The sequence below is a fragment of the Vitis riparia genome, chromosome 17 (assembly GCF_004353265.1).
Source record: "Vitis riparia cultivar Riparia Gloire de Montpellier isolate 1030 chromosome 17, EGFV_Vit.rip_1.0, whole genome shotgun sequence".
NCBI classification, from domain to species: Eukaryota; Viridiplantae; Streptophyta; class Magnoliopsida; order Vitales; family Vitaceae; genus Vitis; species Vitis riparia.
In genome coordinates this window covers 16,869,694-16,885,633 of record NC_048447.1, presented here as the reverse complement: position 1 = coordinate 16,885,633, position 15,940 = coordinate 16,869,694, and the positions used below count along the sequence as shown (strand labels likewise).

General features: G+C 32.9%; 1 protein-coding gene across 1 annotated transcript; it reads right to left on the bottom strand.

The window, feature by feature from the left end:
• Positions 1-3,208: 3,208 nt before the first annotated feature.
• LOC117904843 (AP-3 complex subunit delta) lies at positions 3,209-6,499 on the bottom strand. Its single transcript, XM_034817628.1, has one exon. It carries the CDS (start codon positions 6,330-6,332, stop codon positions 3,438-3,440), a length of 2,895 nt encoding a protein of 964 aa, XP_034673519.1. The 5' UTR covers positions 6,333-6,499; the 3' UTR covers positions 3,209-3,437.
• Positions 6,500-15,940: the final 9,441 nt, after the last annotated feature.

Sequence of the window (15,940 nt, the reverse complement as noted above, 5' to 3'; positions counted from 1 at the left end):
ATTTCAAAATGAATCAAAGGCTATAGATACCACATTCTAACTACAGAATGTCATTTTCTTCCCTCATATTTAGAAAATTTGAATATCCTCCAAATCTTGAGGTCTTGCTTTCCAACTGTTTTTTCCTCCATTTGGTTGACAATGGTGAGAATGTCATTTGACTCCCTCTTCATTACTTGGGTCACCTTCTGTTCTTTCATTTCCTCTTTTCAGCAAACAAACAAACCCATTTCTTCCGCCTAGCAGCTAGAACTCCAACTCTTGCAGATTCTATTTTTGTTCATGTGGAGCATAGAGCAATATCTCATGTTCCTTGGTAGATGCTTCTTCAAAAATAAGTCCCACCTGTAAAAGGCTTGATAAGAACTGAAGAGGCCTGTGTTCTGATCTCATCACAGATGTAAAAGAATGCTTAGTCATGACCAAAGCCTGCTTGAAACCCTACCCGTTCACTTACCCTCTGTGTTGCTCAGTAGAAGAAGATAAACCTTACAAAAACTGCAACTCTCCACTTCTAGTTCATCATTTTAAGCATGATTTCCATGTAGCCATCTAGCCAACAATCCTCCAGCCTTTCTATTGGTTCAACCATCTTGGCTCTCACATAGCAATCTATCATATAGATCTCCCCTGCCACAATCTCCCCATGCAATCCAACCATAACTCCCATACTTTACAGGCTCCAATGGCAGAATCAATCATTCAATGATTGTGTCAGCACTGACACCTGCTTAACAAGAAACATCCACCACCTTCTTCATCATTCTGAAGTGCCATGCCCAAGCCAACACCCTTTAATTCTATTCTCCAACAGATACGGTAGGGTAATTGAATCACTATTGGTTCATAGTTCATTAACTACTAACCACAATAAAGCAAGCAGAATATTGGCTAACTACAATGTGGCTAAAATTGCACAACCAATTACAAAAGGTTTAAGTCAACACCATTATGATGTAGCATTTAGCCCTGTTGCCAGCCCCTCCTTAACTGAAACTACCTATCTTTTTTGCATTTTTCCTTATGTATATATATATATAGGCAAAAGAACAATTTATTCAAAACATCAATCAAAAAAGGGCAGAACCCAAGCACAGAAGAAATATACAAAGGTCACCATAGGGCAAGAAACAAGAAAAGGAAACAAGCTAGTGAAAGCCCACCCAATCCACCAAATCATACGTGGACTCTCCAATACAAAATTTGGACAAAGAAAGGAATGTCCAAATAAAATAATCTTTTAACAATTGAATTGACTTATCGATGCCTTCAAAAGTTCTTTGGTGCCTCTCTTGCCAAATTGTATAGAACAAACATGACAGAACTAACCTCCAAGTTTTTATGCACTTTTCCCCAAAAAAATCCACAAGACATCTTTCACTGTATAAGGATACACCCACAACACATTAAAGAGTGAGAATAATAGATAAAAGACTATGAGTTGCACCACAATGAAAATGGATATGATTGGTTGCCTCCTCATCTCTCTTGCACAAGCAATACTGGTTAGCCATAGCCCTACCTCTCCTCCTTAGCTGGTATAATGTCATAATTTCTCCCCAAACCACATCCCAAGCAAAGAAACCCACCTTTGGAGGAGCCAGAGAACCCCAAACTTCTTTGACTGGGAAAGGATCTTGAGAAACTAATTCCAAGGAACTATAGTAGGATTTTACAGAGAACTTAGTGCCCTTATTCAATTTCCAGACCAAAACTCCTTCAATTGGACTATCTCAAGGAGTTGGCTGAAACATCAATTGAGCATAGCTATCTCCTCTATTTTCATAGAATAAGACCTTTGAATTAAGAGAGAGTGAGAGAGGGGGAGAAAAGAAAAGAAAAGACTAAAAAATAAATAGATAAATAAACGAATAAAGCAAGCATAATGTAAGATGGAACCAAATTATTAACAGGAACAATCATAAAGGACTCTTAGAATTTGACATGCTAAACAACATCTTTGGCCATTTCATGGTCATTCCTCACATTATGGCAACATGGATCTGTATTGCAATTTGCAAGTAAATATTTTTTATGCCAAGGATAGCTAACATTGAGTAAACTAACTGAACCAAGTTGATCTTATATTATATGCTAAGATTTCGAGGTAGAACAGTGCTCCTGGGTATTTCAGATTTTCACACAATCCAATGGAGATGTGTTTTGAATATGTAGTAGAACCCAAGAGTAAAAAAGCAATATCCAAATTTTAAGAAGTCCACGGAATAAACAAGCAAGATTCCACAACCTTTTTCCTCAAAACAATTTGAGAATTTCATGGATCCAGTAAAAGATTGAAAAAAGGGGAGGAAAAGCAAGAGCACCAGCTAGCAGGGCATTACCACAACTAACTTGGAAAAAGAGGAAAATGATGACTGCCATGGAGTCTGCAAAAAGCTGCACAAAACATTTAGACATGAAATATTCCTTTTAATCATCAAGCAATGTAGTAAGATCTTGCACGCACACATACTAAAGTTCCTTCTACCCAAAGAAACTCAGAAATGATCAAAACATGAGAAAATGGGCTTCATCATGTTCCCACCCTGTGTGTATCCATCGCATCTATCAATAAGCTGGTAACCCAAGCCATTATTTGATTTCAAGGTAGGGATTTACCCCAATTAATGATGTCCAGCAGCAAATAACAGAACAATCAAAATGAAAGAATGATGGCCAGAAGCTCAACAAAGGAAAAGGCTAATGTCAGGTAGGAAGTTGGAAGTTAGTGCCAAGAAAGCTTGCCTAATCTCATATCAGTTGTGATCATGTCCCATCACATTTCCAGATACAATGTGTTACAGAATATGTAATGGTAGACTAAAAAATTGGAGTGAGATTTCAAATAGTTATGGAAAGAGACGGAAAAAGAAAAAACTGCAGCCTAACGGCTCTACCCAATGTGATAAGGCACTATTGATTCATTACAAAATAATAGCAATGATATTGCTTCATTTGAGAAAGAAAATAATTGTTCCATACAAGAATTCCAATGAGCAATTAGATTAAAGCAAGCTGCACTTCATGCATTTACACAATTGATACAATTGTTCAACTGCAATTTTATTCAGCAAATAAAAAGTGAAGAACAAAACCAGAGAACTTTGACACTAAGAGATTCAGTTCTGAACTTGAAACATAAAGAGAGGGATTAAAGAAAAGAATTAGATAAGTTGTATAGCATACCTTCATCTTGCCAACAAAGGAAAGAAGACAACTCAAATTGGAAATATCACTTCTTCAATGAATTTTCACAATGTGTAGCATGAAAAAACAATTTCAGTATTCGGCTTTGAAACAAACACAAATCCCAACCATAACCAAAAGGTATACAATCTACAATGAAAAACTAACCTCTGCCCTTAAGGTAGGAGAATACAAGGCATAGCAAAATCCAAAGTTCTCAGCAAAAGCTGATATTAAAGAAATATTTAATGCTATAAAAGAAAATCCGGGATCACTGGTGTTTGTGTAACCACATTGTTGGGCCCTTCCGCTCTTTGACGAGATTTGTGCCTATTATGACGATGACTACTCTTCTGCTTGTCTTTCTGACCATTTTCTTCTCTTTCCTTCTCCTTCTTCCTCGGACTTCTATGCCGTCTCTCTTTACCATGACCATGGTGTTTGCTTCTTCTTGAACTTGGATTTCCCATATTAGGATTTCCTACATCACCCAGAACTTCTTTTGGACCAGATGGATGATCAGTATTTAGTTTTTCCTTCCCTCTTCTCTTACTGGATGATTTATCGGTCAGATTACTTTGTGAAGTGGATACAGCTTCATTACCTAAAAGTACATCTCGCACCGCACCAGACAACAAATCCTCTTTCAACTCCAGCTTCTTGGCTGCAATAGGTGCTTCATCACCCTCATCCAATTTTACCACCACCGGCCTAGGTTTTGCATGGTTTGGCTTTTTCTTTTGAAGAAGTGACTGCTCTGTAAGCTTAACAAGATCTTTAGCATCATCATTCAGATTATCCTGCAACTTAGGGTCATTAGCAGGTGGGTAATCATTGGATACATCATTCTTCTCTGAAGGAAGATAATATAGTCCATGAAGCTTGCGGTGTTCTGCAAGCAGAGATGTCGACTCAGTTGATGCTTCAGATGATTCTCCTTTGCTTTGGGGAAGACCAACCTTCTCCTTAGAATGAGGAATTCCAAAAGAAAATGAACTTGATGTAGGCAGCTGATCATTGCCACAAATCATTTCCAAGTCACCAAGATTCTCCCTAAGTATTAGCCCATCAGGGATAGGAACTCTTTCTTGCGCATTTGCTGCGACTGGACCAAGCTCCTTGGAGAATGCATCATGCATTAACTCAATGATTTTGGGAAATTTTAAGCCTTCCCTCTCAAAATTCCCTTCTTTCTTGACTAAGCCAGGTAACTCTTGTTTTATCAACTCAATTAAACCAAGTACATTTCGCGCCCTCTCCTGTATTTCTACTTCTCGGCTTCCTGATAGTGGACCCAAAGCCACTTCAATTAGATTCAACAGGTTCCCAATTGATTCATGTGTCAAACCATCTTTTCCTAAAGAGGCTGAATTAGGTATCTGAGCATGAGTAACAGTTATATCTTCAACATCTTCTGTAGAAGCATCTTCAAAGGATTGATTTGAAGCCCTTGGGTTGAACACTTCATCTTGTTGGCAATCAGCTGCAACAATTGCTGTATCAGAACCTGGGCATTTACTTTCAGAGACAAAATTGTCAGGAGATGAGGGGGAGCAAGCAATGGTTTCCCTGTAAAAGAGGTAGGAATGTAGACAAAAGATAAGTACTTTAAAAGCAGACTGAACATAAACAGCCCTTATTGATGGAGGCAAGAGACGAATACGTGGTTGTAACAGAGCCTCCATAAGTTCAAATGGATTCTTCGAAAATTCAACATACTCCCCTGAAACCCAAGCAGCAGCAGACAATATCCTGTGTAAGAAAGGATTACCAAGTAATGCAGGATCAATCAGTAGATCCCGGCCAACACGAACAAGCTGCAGTCTAGCATCCTTCACCCTCATACCAATATCAATAAGTTGATGCTCAATCTCTTCACCCTTCTGGCAATGTGGAATCCTCGACATTTCCCCAAGAAGTGATACATACCAATCAAAGTCCTCAATTATCTCATAAACATTCCTAGAACAAGCTGATAAAATGGAACCCAGAATCTCATTGCAAAACTCTGGGTCTGATTTAATAGCATAATTAACCAAAACCCTGGAAATTTCAGCCACATTTCTCTCAGACACCATTACCATCAGAATGCGCAGTGACTCAAGTTTAATATTGGGGTCAGCATCACTCAAAGATTTAATCACCACCTCCTTATTCTCCAAAACCGCCCACAGGTGCTTTGGTGCAACAACTGTCAGCGCCTGCAACCCGAGGTACTTAAGATTAGAATCATCATCCACTAACAATTCCCGAATCTTCACAACTGCAAGCTTCACTGCAGACTCATACTCGGCCAAGCTAGTCACCACAGTCCTCACACACTCAAACATCAATGATTTTGCCCCGGTTTTCCTCATATACTCACAAATTGGCTCCACAACCCTCATTGCCAACCTTGGCTCCAATGGTGCTAACTTCCCAAATATCTTAACCGCCTTAATTAATACCCAATTGTTCCTAGAATCCACCAATATCCTATAAAACTCTGGCGCCAGGGGCAGATATGATTTAGGGTCCTTCACTGCCAACTCGCAAAAAACACCCATTGCCGCAGACAAGGTATGCGGATCAGAACTCTCTAAATTCTCAACCAAACGCTTAAAACAAACCCTAGCCGCATCTGGGTACTGGCTAAAAACCCTCAAAATGACCGCCACAGCCTTTTTTCCAATGGAAGGCTTGGAGCTAGACAACAAAGTGAAGATTTCCGGTGTTAATTCGCGAGCGAGGTGGGGTGTGGCGATGATGGAGAAGCAGTGGAGGGCGAGGCTTACCTCGAAGGGGTTGGCGGAGTTGAGGTCCTTACGGAACTGATGAGTGGTGAGGAGGGAGACATCGGTAGCAGCGTGGAAGGAGTGCGCGGCGGCGAGGTAGGCGATCTTCTTGTGGGCGAAGGCAGAGGAGCTCATGAGCTCCACGACGTGGAAAGCGGCCCAAGACATATCGAGCCCGTACAGGGCGCTGAGGTAGGTGAGCTTCTGGAGGGCGACGGACTTAGTGTGGAGGTCGGTGGACTTGATCTCGCGGCGAATGTCGTCTGTGGATTTGGAGATGAAAGTGGGTTCGGTAAGTAGGTTAAGGCGAATCCCTTTGATCAGATCTTCGAGGGAGCGTTGAAACAGAGAATCCATGATCGATGAACCCATATTTCTGAATTCTCAATATTCCATCTCTAGAAGAAAGAGTTAATGGTTGAGAAATGGAAAATCCGTGATTTGGGAACTGGGAAATTGGGATGAATTTCCTTTCTCTGAAACAATTTACTTGGGAATTACGGAGGTTTTTGGGAGGATCTCTGTGTCTTCTTCCTTCGGGTTCACTTCGATCCAACAAGATGGCATTGTGAAAATAATTAGGGGCAAAATGGGAAATAAATTGGAGGAGGGTTTATCGCTGTTTGGGCTGCACATGGGTTGGGCTGGGCCGAGGTACCATGCGTGGATTTGGGCCAAGTGAATTCAAAAGATTTTGTAATGTTATTATAAGTTGTTAAACAAGTTAATATTCTAACCAAAATTGATACCAGACTCCTAAAAACGCTTCTAGTGTGGACAGTTTGGTTGGGATTACGGTTAAATGTTGGATTTTATTGAAGAATATCTTAAATTTTACTAGGACACCATATTTTCTGAACTTTTACAAAACTAAAATTATACTTCAATTATAATCTTTTAAGAAATGGTAGACCCCAATTTTATGAAACCTACTATTATTGGAAAATAATTAGGTTTTAAATTTTTTTTAAAAATCATAAATTTTAAATTAAAATAATTTCTTCAATTTTAAAATTAATCTATCTTTATCTATAATCCTATATAAATAAACAAAAAGACAAAAAGAAATTAAATAAGAAAATAGTTGATAAAAAATTTTTAGTCTTGGTGAACTTGCTTAAGAGACAAAATAAAAGAATTACATATATTCTTTGTTCAAAAGGACATCTTAAAAAAGTATATTTATATTTTTGTCTTGTGGCTGTTGATGCACTACCAACAACAGTAAGGTTCGACTAGATCCCAACGGATAAAATTAACACAATATATTCCATTTAGTTCCTAAGATGTAGATGGAGTTATTGTCTATACAAAAGGATGTTCGGACAAATTGTTCGAATATACCTCTTCGAAGCTTAAGTCAAAGAGAGAAGACGTGAGCAATGGAATTCATTGTGTTAATTTTATGATTTAGAGCGGTTATTTATTTTTATTCAAATGTAACGTCTTCTTAAATGTCTTAATGGTGCCTTTGATTGCGCATTACTATCTTTAATGTCAATAATTGTTGATTCATAATGACTTTCATGCCTTGATGAGCCTTAAAAATTGGCGTTTTAGCCACGATTGTATCAATCAAGACACTTAATTTTTATCATAGTTAATGATTGTCAAACCACATATGCAATGCTCAATTGGTTTTATGTCCATCTAGTACCATAAGGTCATATAGACAAGGCTACATGGCTCTTGTGCAAAACATGCATTGTTCTAGATTGCATGTTGGGATCATGTTAGATGGCGATGAGCATATCATAATGCTAGATGTCCTTTATCTATTTGATACCTAGACGAGAAATAGATTTATGCTTTGATAGATGCGGGGTCCCATAGTAACATGTATATTTTAAAAAAAAAAAACAAAAAAAAATAACTCTTTAGTTTAGAAAAGTTTATATCACTAATTTTTTTTTGTTTGGTAAATATTAATTTTACATTTATTAATATTTGCATTTGATATATTATTTTTTTTTAAATAAAAATGGAAAAGAAGATATTATTTATCTAAATAAATATAATTATTTTATGATTTTTATTTATTTATTTGTAGTATATAAGTCAAAAGAATATTATGATCACACGTGTGAAAAGACAATAGGATGTTTTTAATTTATTGATGGTAGTTAATGTTTCCACCTGGTTGCAAGAGTGTGTTGTGAAAGGGTGAGTCAATAGGGTAAGCAAAATATTTGCCTTTCTTTTATTTTACCACTAATTACACTAGTGTCTCACACTAGACATTACGTTGCATTCTCGTGTGAGGGAGGACAATAAGGTAAATAACAAAAAAAAATACAAAGTATAAGAAAAGATACAAGAAAAACTACGTTACTTTTATAATGTAAAAAAAAAAAAAAAAATTGATAAAAAAAAAAATGTATTGGTATATTACGACTAGGTTGACGCTCAAAGTTTTTAGTTGAGAAACAGAGAGGAATGGCCAAGACAAGATAAAATGTATTGGTACACAACATAGAATTGAAATTGGAAAATGCTGAAACCGCTTAAATAGGAAGTGTCCATATTGGCAGTTGGGAAAAGCCCATGTCCAAGTTACCTCGCGCCACCAGCTCTGGCCCAAATCGTTGTGACATGGGACCCAGAGCCACTGGGCTTTTCTTAAAGGCGATCTCCTTCGAGAGCAAACCCTTTCTGGATTAAAGCAAATCTCTTTTTGCAATTTTAATTGTTAGTCTCATACTCTAATTTGCTACCACAACTTTGCCTGGTATGCTTCCTTTCTTTCCTTCTCTTTCCAATAATTCTCCTGAGTCGTTCACCAGCCCCACATCTTTCCCAACCCTTTTTTTCTCTCTCTCCTTTGTTTACCAAATTAGAATCAAACTTTATCTTCACCTTCCCAGCCTCCAAACATCTTCACAATGGTTGGGGAACATTTATATGGTTGCTGGGTAGGTCTCCACTTTCTCATTCATCATTATCTTCTTCAATGACTTGAACATTCATAGATAAAAGGGTTGATATACGTCTATAGATAGGCCAAAAAAGGAAAAATGTAGTGTGATAATTCCTATAGATAGGCTTACTCCATGAATGAAATATTGTTTCTTTTTTTGATCAATTATTTTTCTGCTTAAATTGTAGACCACTCCCCTTGGTTCCTGGCTTTATGGGTCTCCAAATGCCCATTAAGGATATGTATGGAGAAATGCCTTCCATGGAGGAAATTATCTAGATAATGTTGGAAGGTGAATCTGTAAGCAATACCAAATAGTTGGGACAAGGTTTAATTGGTTGTACGTGGCCATATGAACCACGCTTGACTGTTACCATAATGGAAGCAGTAAGATCTTATGTTTAATATGGACATAGAGAATTAAAAAATTATTTAACCATCCTAGAGGTTGGACCATATGACCTTTTTAGCCGATCTAGCTAGAGCCTCGAATAATAAGAAAATAATGATGTGATTAATATGTCATATAACATTACGGTTTATCTTTGATAACAAAACTATTTTTTGTGTTATATTAAAAACAAAAAGTTTAAGATACTGGAATTTATCTATTGATAAATTTTAAATCACTAGATGATGATATTACAAATAGTAAAATTGAGATGGAAAATAATGAGATCAAGTACAAATAATAAAACCAAAGTATAAGACAACAAAATCAAATTTGATATAAAGTAACGAGACTTAAATATACATATGATAAGACATGATTAATAGTGTTTTTCGATATGTATCAAATCAATACTATAATCCAAACTTATATTAAATCATTTTCATTCAATCTTATTTGAATACATGTAAAATAAGAATATAATCAAGAGTATCGATAATATAATCAAAATTTAAGAATATGATATTAATAAGAAGATTGCAAATAATATAACCAAAATACAAAACTTAGGTGTAATACCCCTTGCAAAACTTAGGCACAATCAGGGTTGCACGAGTGGGCAAGTGGAGTCCTATCAAATAATGGTCAAGTGCACCCATATATCAAGGTGATAAAAAATAAAAACATGGTATTCTGATAAAATGAGCACCAATAACTTAGTGGGTGTACATATTGTCCCATTTGCATGTAAAGGGTCCGTAGGACACTTTCAATAATAAAGGAGTACTGCCCCCCAAATTTGGTTCAGATTGGGAGGATTTTATATGTATGCATTGCCTAGTCACATGCACGTGAAAAGAGAATATGAATGCCCTTTGAAAGGCCACCTTCCTCGTGTCCTTTCATGGCAGGGAAGGACAAATCATAAGCATATGCTTTCTTAAGCACGCGTCTGCCATTTCAAAATTTAGGTTTATCCTATAGTAAGGTATGTACTTGTCAAGTAGGATTTGTGCTTTCGGGTGAGCTTCCTATGTTTGGACAATTGATGCATTTGTTGTTTATAAGCATTTTCATGTGATTTTTGTAATTTTATAAGCTCCAACTTGATTATCTAAAATACTATTTGTAACAAGGAATAAGTTATAAGTTCTAACATTGTCCAAATACTTTGTTATTGTCTCGGGTTTACTATTTATAGATTATATCAATAAAATGAACCAGTATTGTCAGGTACAATAATATCGTTCTTAAATTCATAAATGATTCATTCAAATAATAACTTTAAGAACATATTCATAAGATATAATTTCAAATGTGATAAAAGATTTAACCTACTTTGACGTTTATCAATTTTCATATGAGATTATTAAAGATCGATCTAAATTTTTATATAAGAGTCAAAGGTCATATATTTAAATGTAATGTCATTATTTTGAAATTCAATGATGGATCATCCAAATGATAAATCTTAGAACAAGTTTATAAAGTATGATATTGAAAGTTTGGTCTATTCTCATTAAATACTAATTAATTTTTAAATAAAAATAAAATTTTCAACACAAATACCATGTAATGTCTAAAAAATGGTAATATATTTGGGAATGGATCACCAAATTATGATTCCAAAAACAAATTTACTAGATACAATATTGAATATCATAAAAGTTTGGAATATCTTCTACACACCAATTAATTTTTAGATAAGAACAAATCATTCAAAATATCATCATATATATATTAAGGATAATGTACAAGTATTTGGAATCCAACATTTTCCAATTTGTCCAGCCCACGGGTAAATTTAAAAAAATAATTATTTATGAGAACATATGATAATTTTAGTAAAAATAAAGAAAAAATATAAAATAAATATAAATCAATAAATAATTTTTATATTTTATTTTAAATTCATTTAACTTATTTAATTATTTCTTATAAAAATTAAACAATTTTTAAATATTAATTATATTTGACTCTCCTTAATAGTTCTAGTGGTATAGTCATATATAAAAAAATTATTTTCCTTTTAATATTTTTTTTCTTTACATATCAATATTAAAAAAAAAGAAAAAAATTAATGCTGTTATCGTTATCCTTCACAGCCATTATGCTTCCTCTAGTGCATCATGCACATATATCGACTACTCCATGCCTTTTATCACTACCCATTCAAAATGCTGCCGATTTGGACTCACATTCTTACAGCCATAATGGCGGGCACAAACCGAAGATGCTGTCTTGATTTTCCATCTGTGGCTGATTTGAGAGTTTGTTTGTTTTGTAGGAAAATAAAACCAGGAAAACAAAATGAGTTTATAATGAATGAGAGGCTGCCTATGAGCCTATCACTTAGAAAGAAAGATACAAAACTCCATTCTCTACGGAAAAAAATTAAAATTAACTTAGCATTACATCACTGCAACGACAAAGCCTGAACCCTTCAATAATTCCTCTAATTGCCTTCCAGCCCCGAAGTGATGATGATTATGATTTGAGGATAAGGATACAATAACTCCCAAATTACTGGCTGACACCACACCCCATAAACCCGAGACTGAAGAGTACTGAAAATACTATTCAGGAGCTTGTCTTCTCTGTGGACAACAGGTCCAATCATACTTTTCAAGAAACCCATGTCTCTTTATTAAGGTGATAATGCCAACTTTTCTATTTTTTGATAGGTATAGCAAGTGCAGAGAAAAAGTAGAGGGAAAATGACCCAACTATACTTTTGTAAAACTTCAAAGTATTGGAGATTGAAATGTGTCAAGAAGTCAGAAACTCTCCGAGCAAAGAGGAAATTTTATATGTAAAGTATGTATATTGGTTTATTCTTGATGGATTCATGGTAATCCGGAGATAGTTAATATTTTATTAAGAATATTGCGCCATGCATGAGCTCACCTCACGTAACCAATTAAAGGAATCACACCCACATTAAAAGTGGAGCCAGCAGTGTATCTTTTGAAAATATTTTTAAAAAAATCGTTACATGAAAAATAATTTTAAAATTATGAGACTTTTAAAAAATCATAATTAATAGTATTATTTGTTTTTGATTGAATATAAAATTAAAATATTTGATTTTTTATCTAATTAAAAATAATTCTTTGATATTAATTAATATAGCTGACTTAATCTATTGATAATATATTTATTTTAATTATATTGATGGGTATTGATATATTATTTTTAATTAAATAAAAAAATAAAATATTTAACTTATTGAGGATAGTTCATACAACTTCATTCTGTCATTAATTATGTTATATTCATTTTTTATTTCATTTCAATCTTCTCCGTACACGTGGATCCCAGTTGCCATCAAAACTACTAATGTTCACCTATGACAATTGACTTCTCATAGTATTTAATGCATATTAAATAATATCTTTTTAAAAAATTTAAAGTTTTGGTAACCTACGATACATTTGAAAATGGCAAACTAGGGTAAGTCTAAAATAAAGGATTTTTCTGATAAATTTATAGTTTTTGTAATAAAATGTTTGGGGTCCCAAGTAATTTAGCATACATAACACTTTAAAAAAATTATTTTTTAAGTATATCATATTATACTGTGGCAGAACACCCTTATCCCAATCTTATCATATTTTTTTAAAATAATTTTCATCTTTGACCTATTAAAAATAGTTTTAATATTTTTTAAAATATTTTAATTATATTATAATAAAATTTCTTTTACGAATAATTAAAATGTTATGATTTTTTATAACTAATTTAAAAAAATAAAAAATAAAAAAATTAGTTCTTAATATTAATTTTATATGTTATCAAAATGGGTTGGAATAAGGTAATATTTGAATGGGAGAATTACCCTTAAGGATAGGCTGGAAAAAAAAAATTACCAAGAAGGGCGGGTAGATTTGATAATTATTCTGAAAGCCTAACATTTTTATTGTACCACTTTACCTTGAATTTCCCAAGTCCATTTACCAATTAAGAAGTACGTCTTCTTTCACCGACAATCAAATCAATTTATTTCATAATATTATAATCAAATAAAATTTTACAACAAATACAAAATAAATAAATGAAAATTATAATCGATTGAAACATATTTTATATAATAAAGAACAATATTTGTTAGTATATTATACATGTCAGGGAAATGTCAAAAAACACAACTGCCCAATTTTATAAGAAATTTGAAATTTTCAAAATTTTACTTTATCATAATGTTATTGTATTTGTATTGTAATTGTGGTGTATTTTTATTGTACCTCTATATTTTTATATTAAAAAAATATAATTTTATAGATTTTTCTTTTTATACATCATTGGATTACCATCAACAACTTCATGTATTGAAATTATAATATTATATTTTTGTTGTCTTTTTATAATTTTGGTTTGCAACATGATAACCTAGAAATGCTAGTTCAAAAAAAAAAACGAATTCAATATTTTGTCATTTTGGTATATTGTAATGTTAATTTTTTTTCATTGTAATAATATTGTATTTGTATTGTACTTGTATATTTATAACTGAAGTAATGGTTATTTTACATAACCTTCAAACTACTAGGCATTCAACACATTACACCAAAATTCATAATAAAATACAAAATAGTCTTATGCAAAAGGGATTTTAGTTTTCAATGAAAATCCAAATATATTCATAAATACACAAACAAAGTGGTCCCAAACAAACATGACGCATATAAGAAAATTTTTTCTTCTACCATGTCAAACAAGTCTCAACAACAAAACTAAAGTGCAAACATTTTCAATGGAAATCAATAATAATCATATCAAATAACCCACTCGAAAAAAAAAAAAAAAAAACATATCTTCAATATGACCAAAATAATATAAAAATATTAAAAAAAATTAAATAACATTTTATACAAAAAAATGTAATTTCTTTATCAAAACCTCTTTCAATATTTCAGATATAATATTTTAGATCTACATTGTTAAAATTATTAACATTTCGTTCTTTTAATCCGATTTTAAAATTATTTTATTTATTTATTTGCATAAACTGACGTATTTTTGTTTTTTTGGCATTTAAAAAAAAAATCCTACCTTTAACTTGCTAGATTCACAAAAAAAAAAAACAAGCTTTGTGGAAACAAATTCTTTCAGATCATAACCTGAAGTGCTGGAGCTTTTTCCTCTTTCCCTTTTTTTTTCTTTAATATCGATAAGTTGCAATTGGGTTAAAGAATATTTTTTTATTATTTATTGTTGCTTTTCACTTATTAAGGGTAGTCTTGACATTTAAACAAAATAAGGTCTTTGGAGGAATTATCATAATTTCACCATAACCTTTAGATCACTTATTAAGGACAGTTTTGACATTTAAACAAAATAAGGTATTTGGAGGAATTATCATAATTTCACCCTACCCTTGAAAAGAATGATCAAATCTACCCATCCTTCTTATCATATTTTCCCCCGACCTACTCTAAAGGGTAATTTTCCCTATTTGAATCTACCAAGAATCAATCTTAGATTTAAAAAAAAATATATATATTAAATCTATCCCTAACTTATTTATTTAAATTTCAAATTCATTTACGACCACCCAAAAACCTAACCTCAAAATGATCCCTATCGTCTAGTTTAATAATCTATTATGTTAGACCTCATGCCAGCAATACTTCTCACACCCACGCACGATTATATGTCCCTACATCAAAATGCCCTTTCCTTATATTTTACGGCTTTGTAACGACTTTTTGGAACATTGCTGAGCTCAAATGTTGGTTTGCAATTTGTTTTTGTACTAGAGAAAGCAGAAAAAAGGGGAGGAAAAGAAGAGGATCACAGTGAAAAAAAGGGGAGGAAAAGACATGATTAAGCCTAAAGGTTGATTAAAGTTGAGATGTAACGCTTCCAAATAAAGAGGAAACATCTTATGAAAAGGGAATCTATCATGTTTCAATTCAAAGATCTTCAAGTATCTTAACCAAGAATGTTTGCTATGCATAACCAACACAAGTTAAAAGGTCCAATTCTCAATTTATTTATTTTTACTGTTTTAATAAAATTTAAGGAAAAATATGAGAAAAAAAATAGAAAGAGAAAATAGAGAAAAATATTTTAAATTATTAGATTATTTTTATAAAACTTAAAAGGAGAATAGGAGGAAAAGAGAATGAAAAATGAAAATAATAATAATAATAATAATAAATTATTATTTTTTGTACTCCTTTAAATTCATTTTATTCTTTTTTTTTAATACAAAAATTAAATATTTAAAAATATGAAAGTTTGGTAATCCAAATTGTTTTTTGTCAAACTTGAAAAACTTATTATACGATGATGTATAGTTTTTAGGGTTATGTTATTTAATCATTCACAATTATCACAACTCTCCCTTTTTATATCCATTTTTTGAAATAATTGATCTTTTTGTCCATGGTTTTTTCTATTTACGATTATGTAAATTTACATATATATTTTTTAAATATCTAACTAATTTGTATTATTTTTTTATTTTTTTTATTTTTCATAGTAAAATTTTTTGTAGCCTTCGAGAATCATTAGTAAGTCAGGGAATGAAATAATTAATGCGGCAACTACAACAAGGGTGTAAATAAAAAGACATATAAGGGCACTTTCGTTCAAAAAATTAGTTTAGTATGAGTACTGAGGCGGTCAACAGGCAGAAGGGTTAGAAACTTGTGAAGGCATGGGCGA

Excerpts from the sequence above, each read along its gene's own strand:
- LOC117904843 (XM_034817628.1), bottom strand. The coding sequence starts at position 6,332 with ATGGGTTCATCGATCATGGATTCTCTGTTTCAACGCTCCCTCGAAGAT.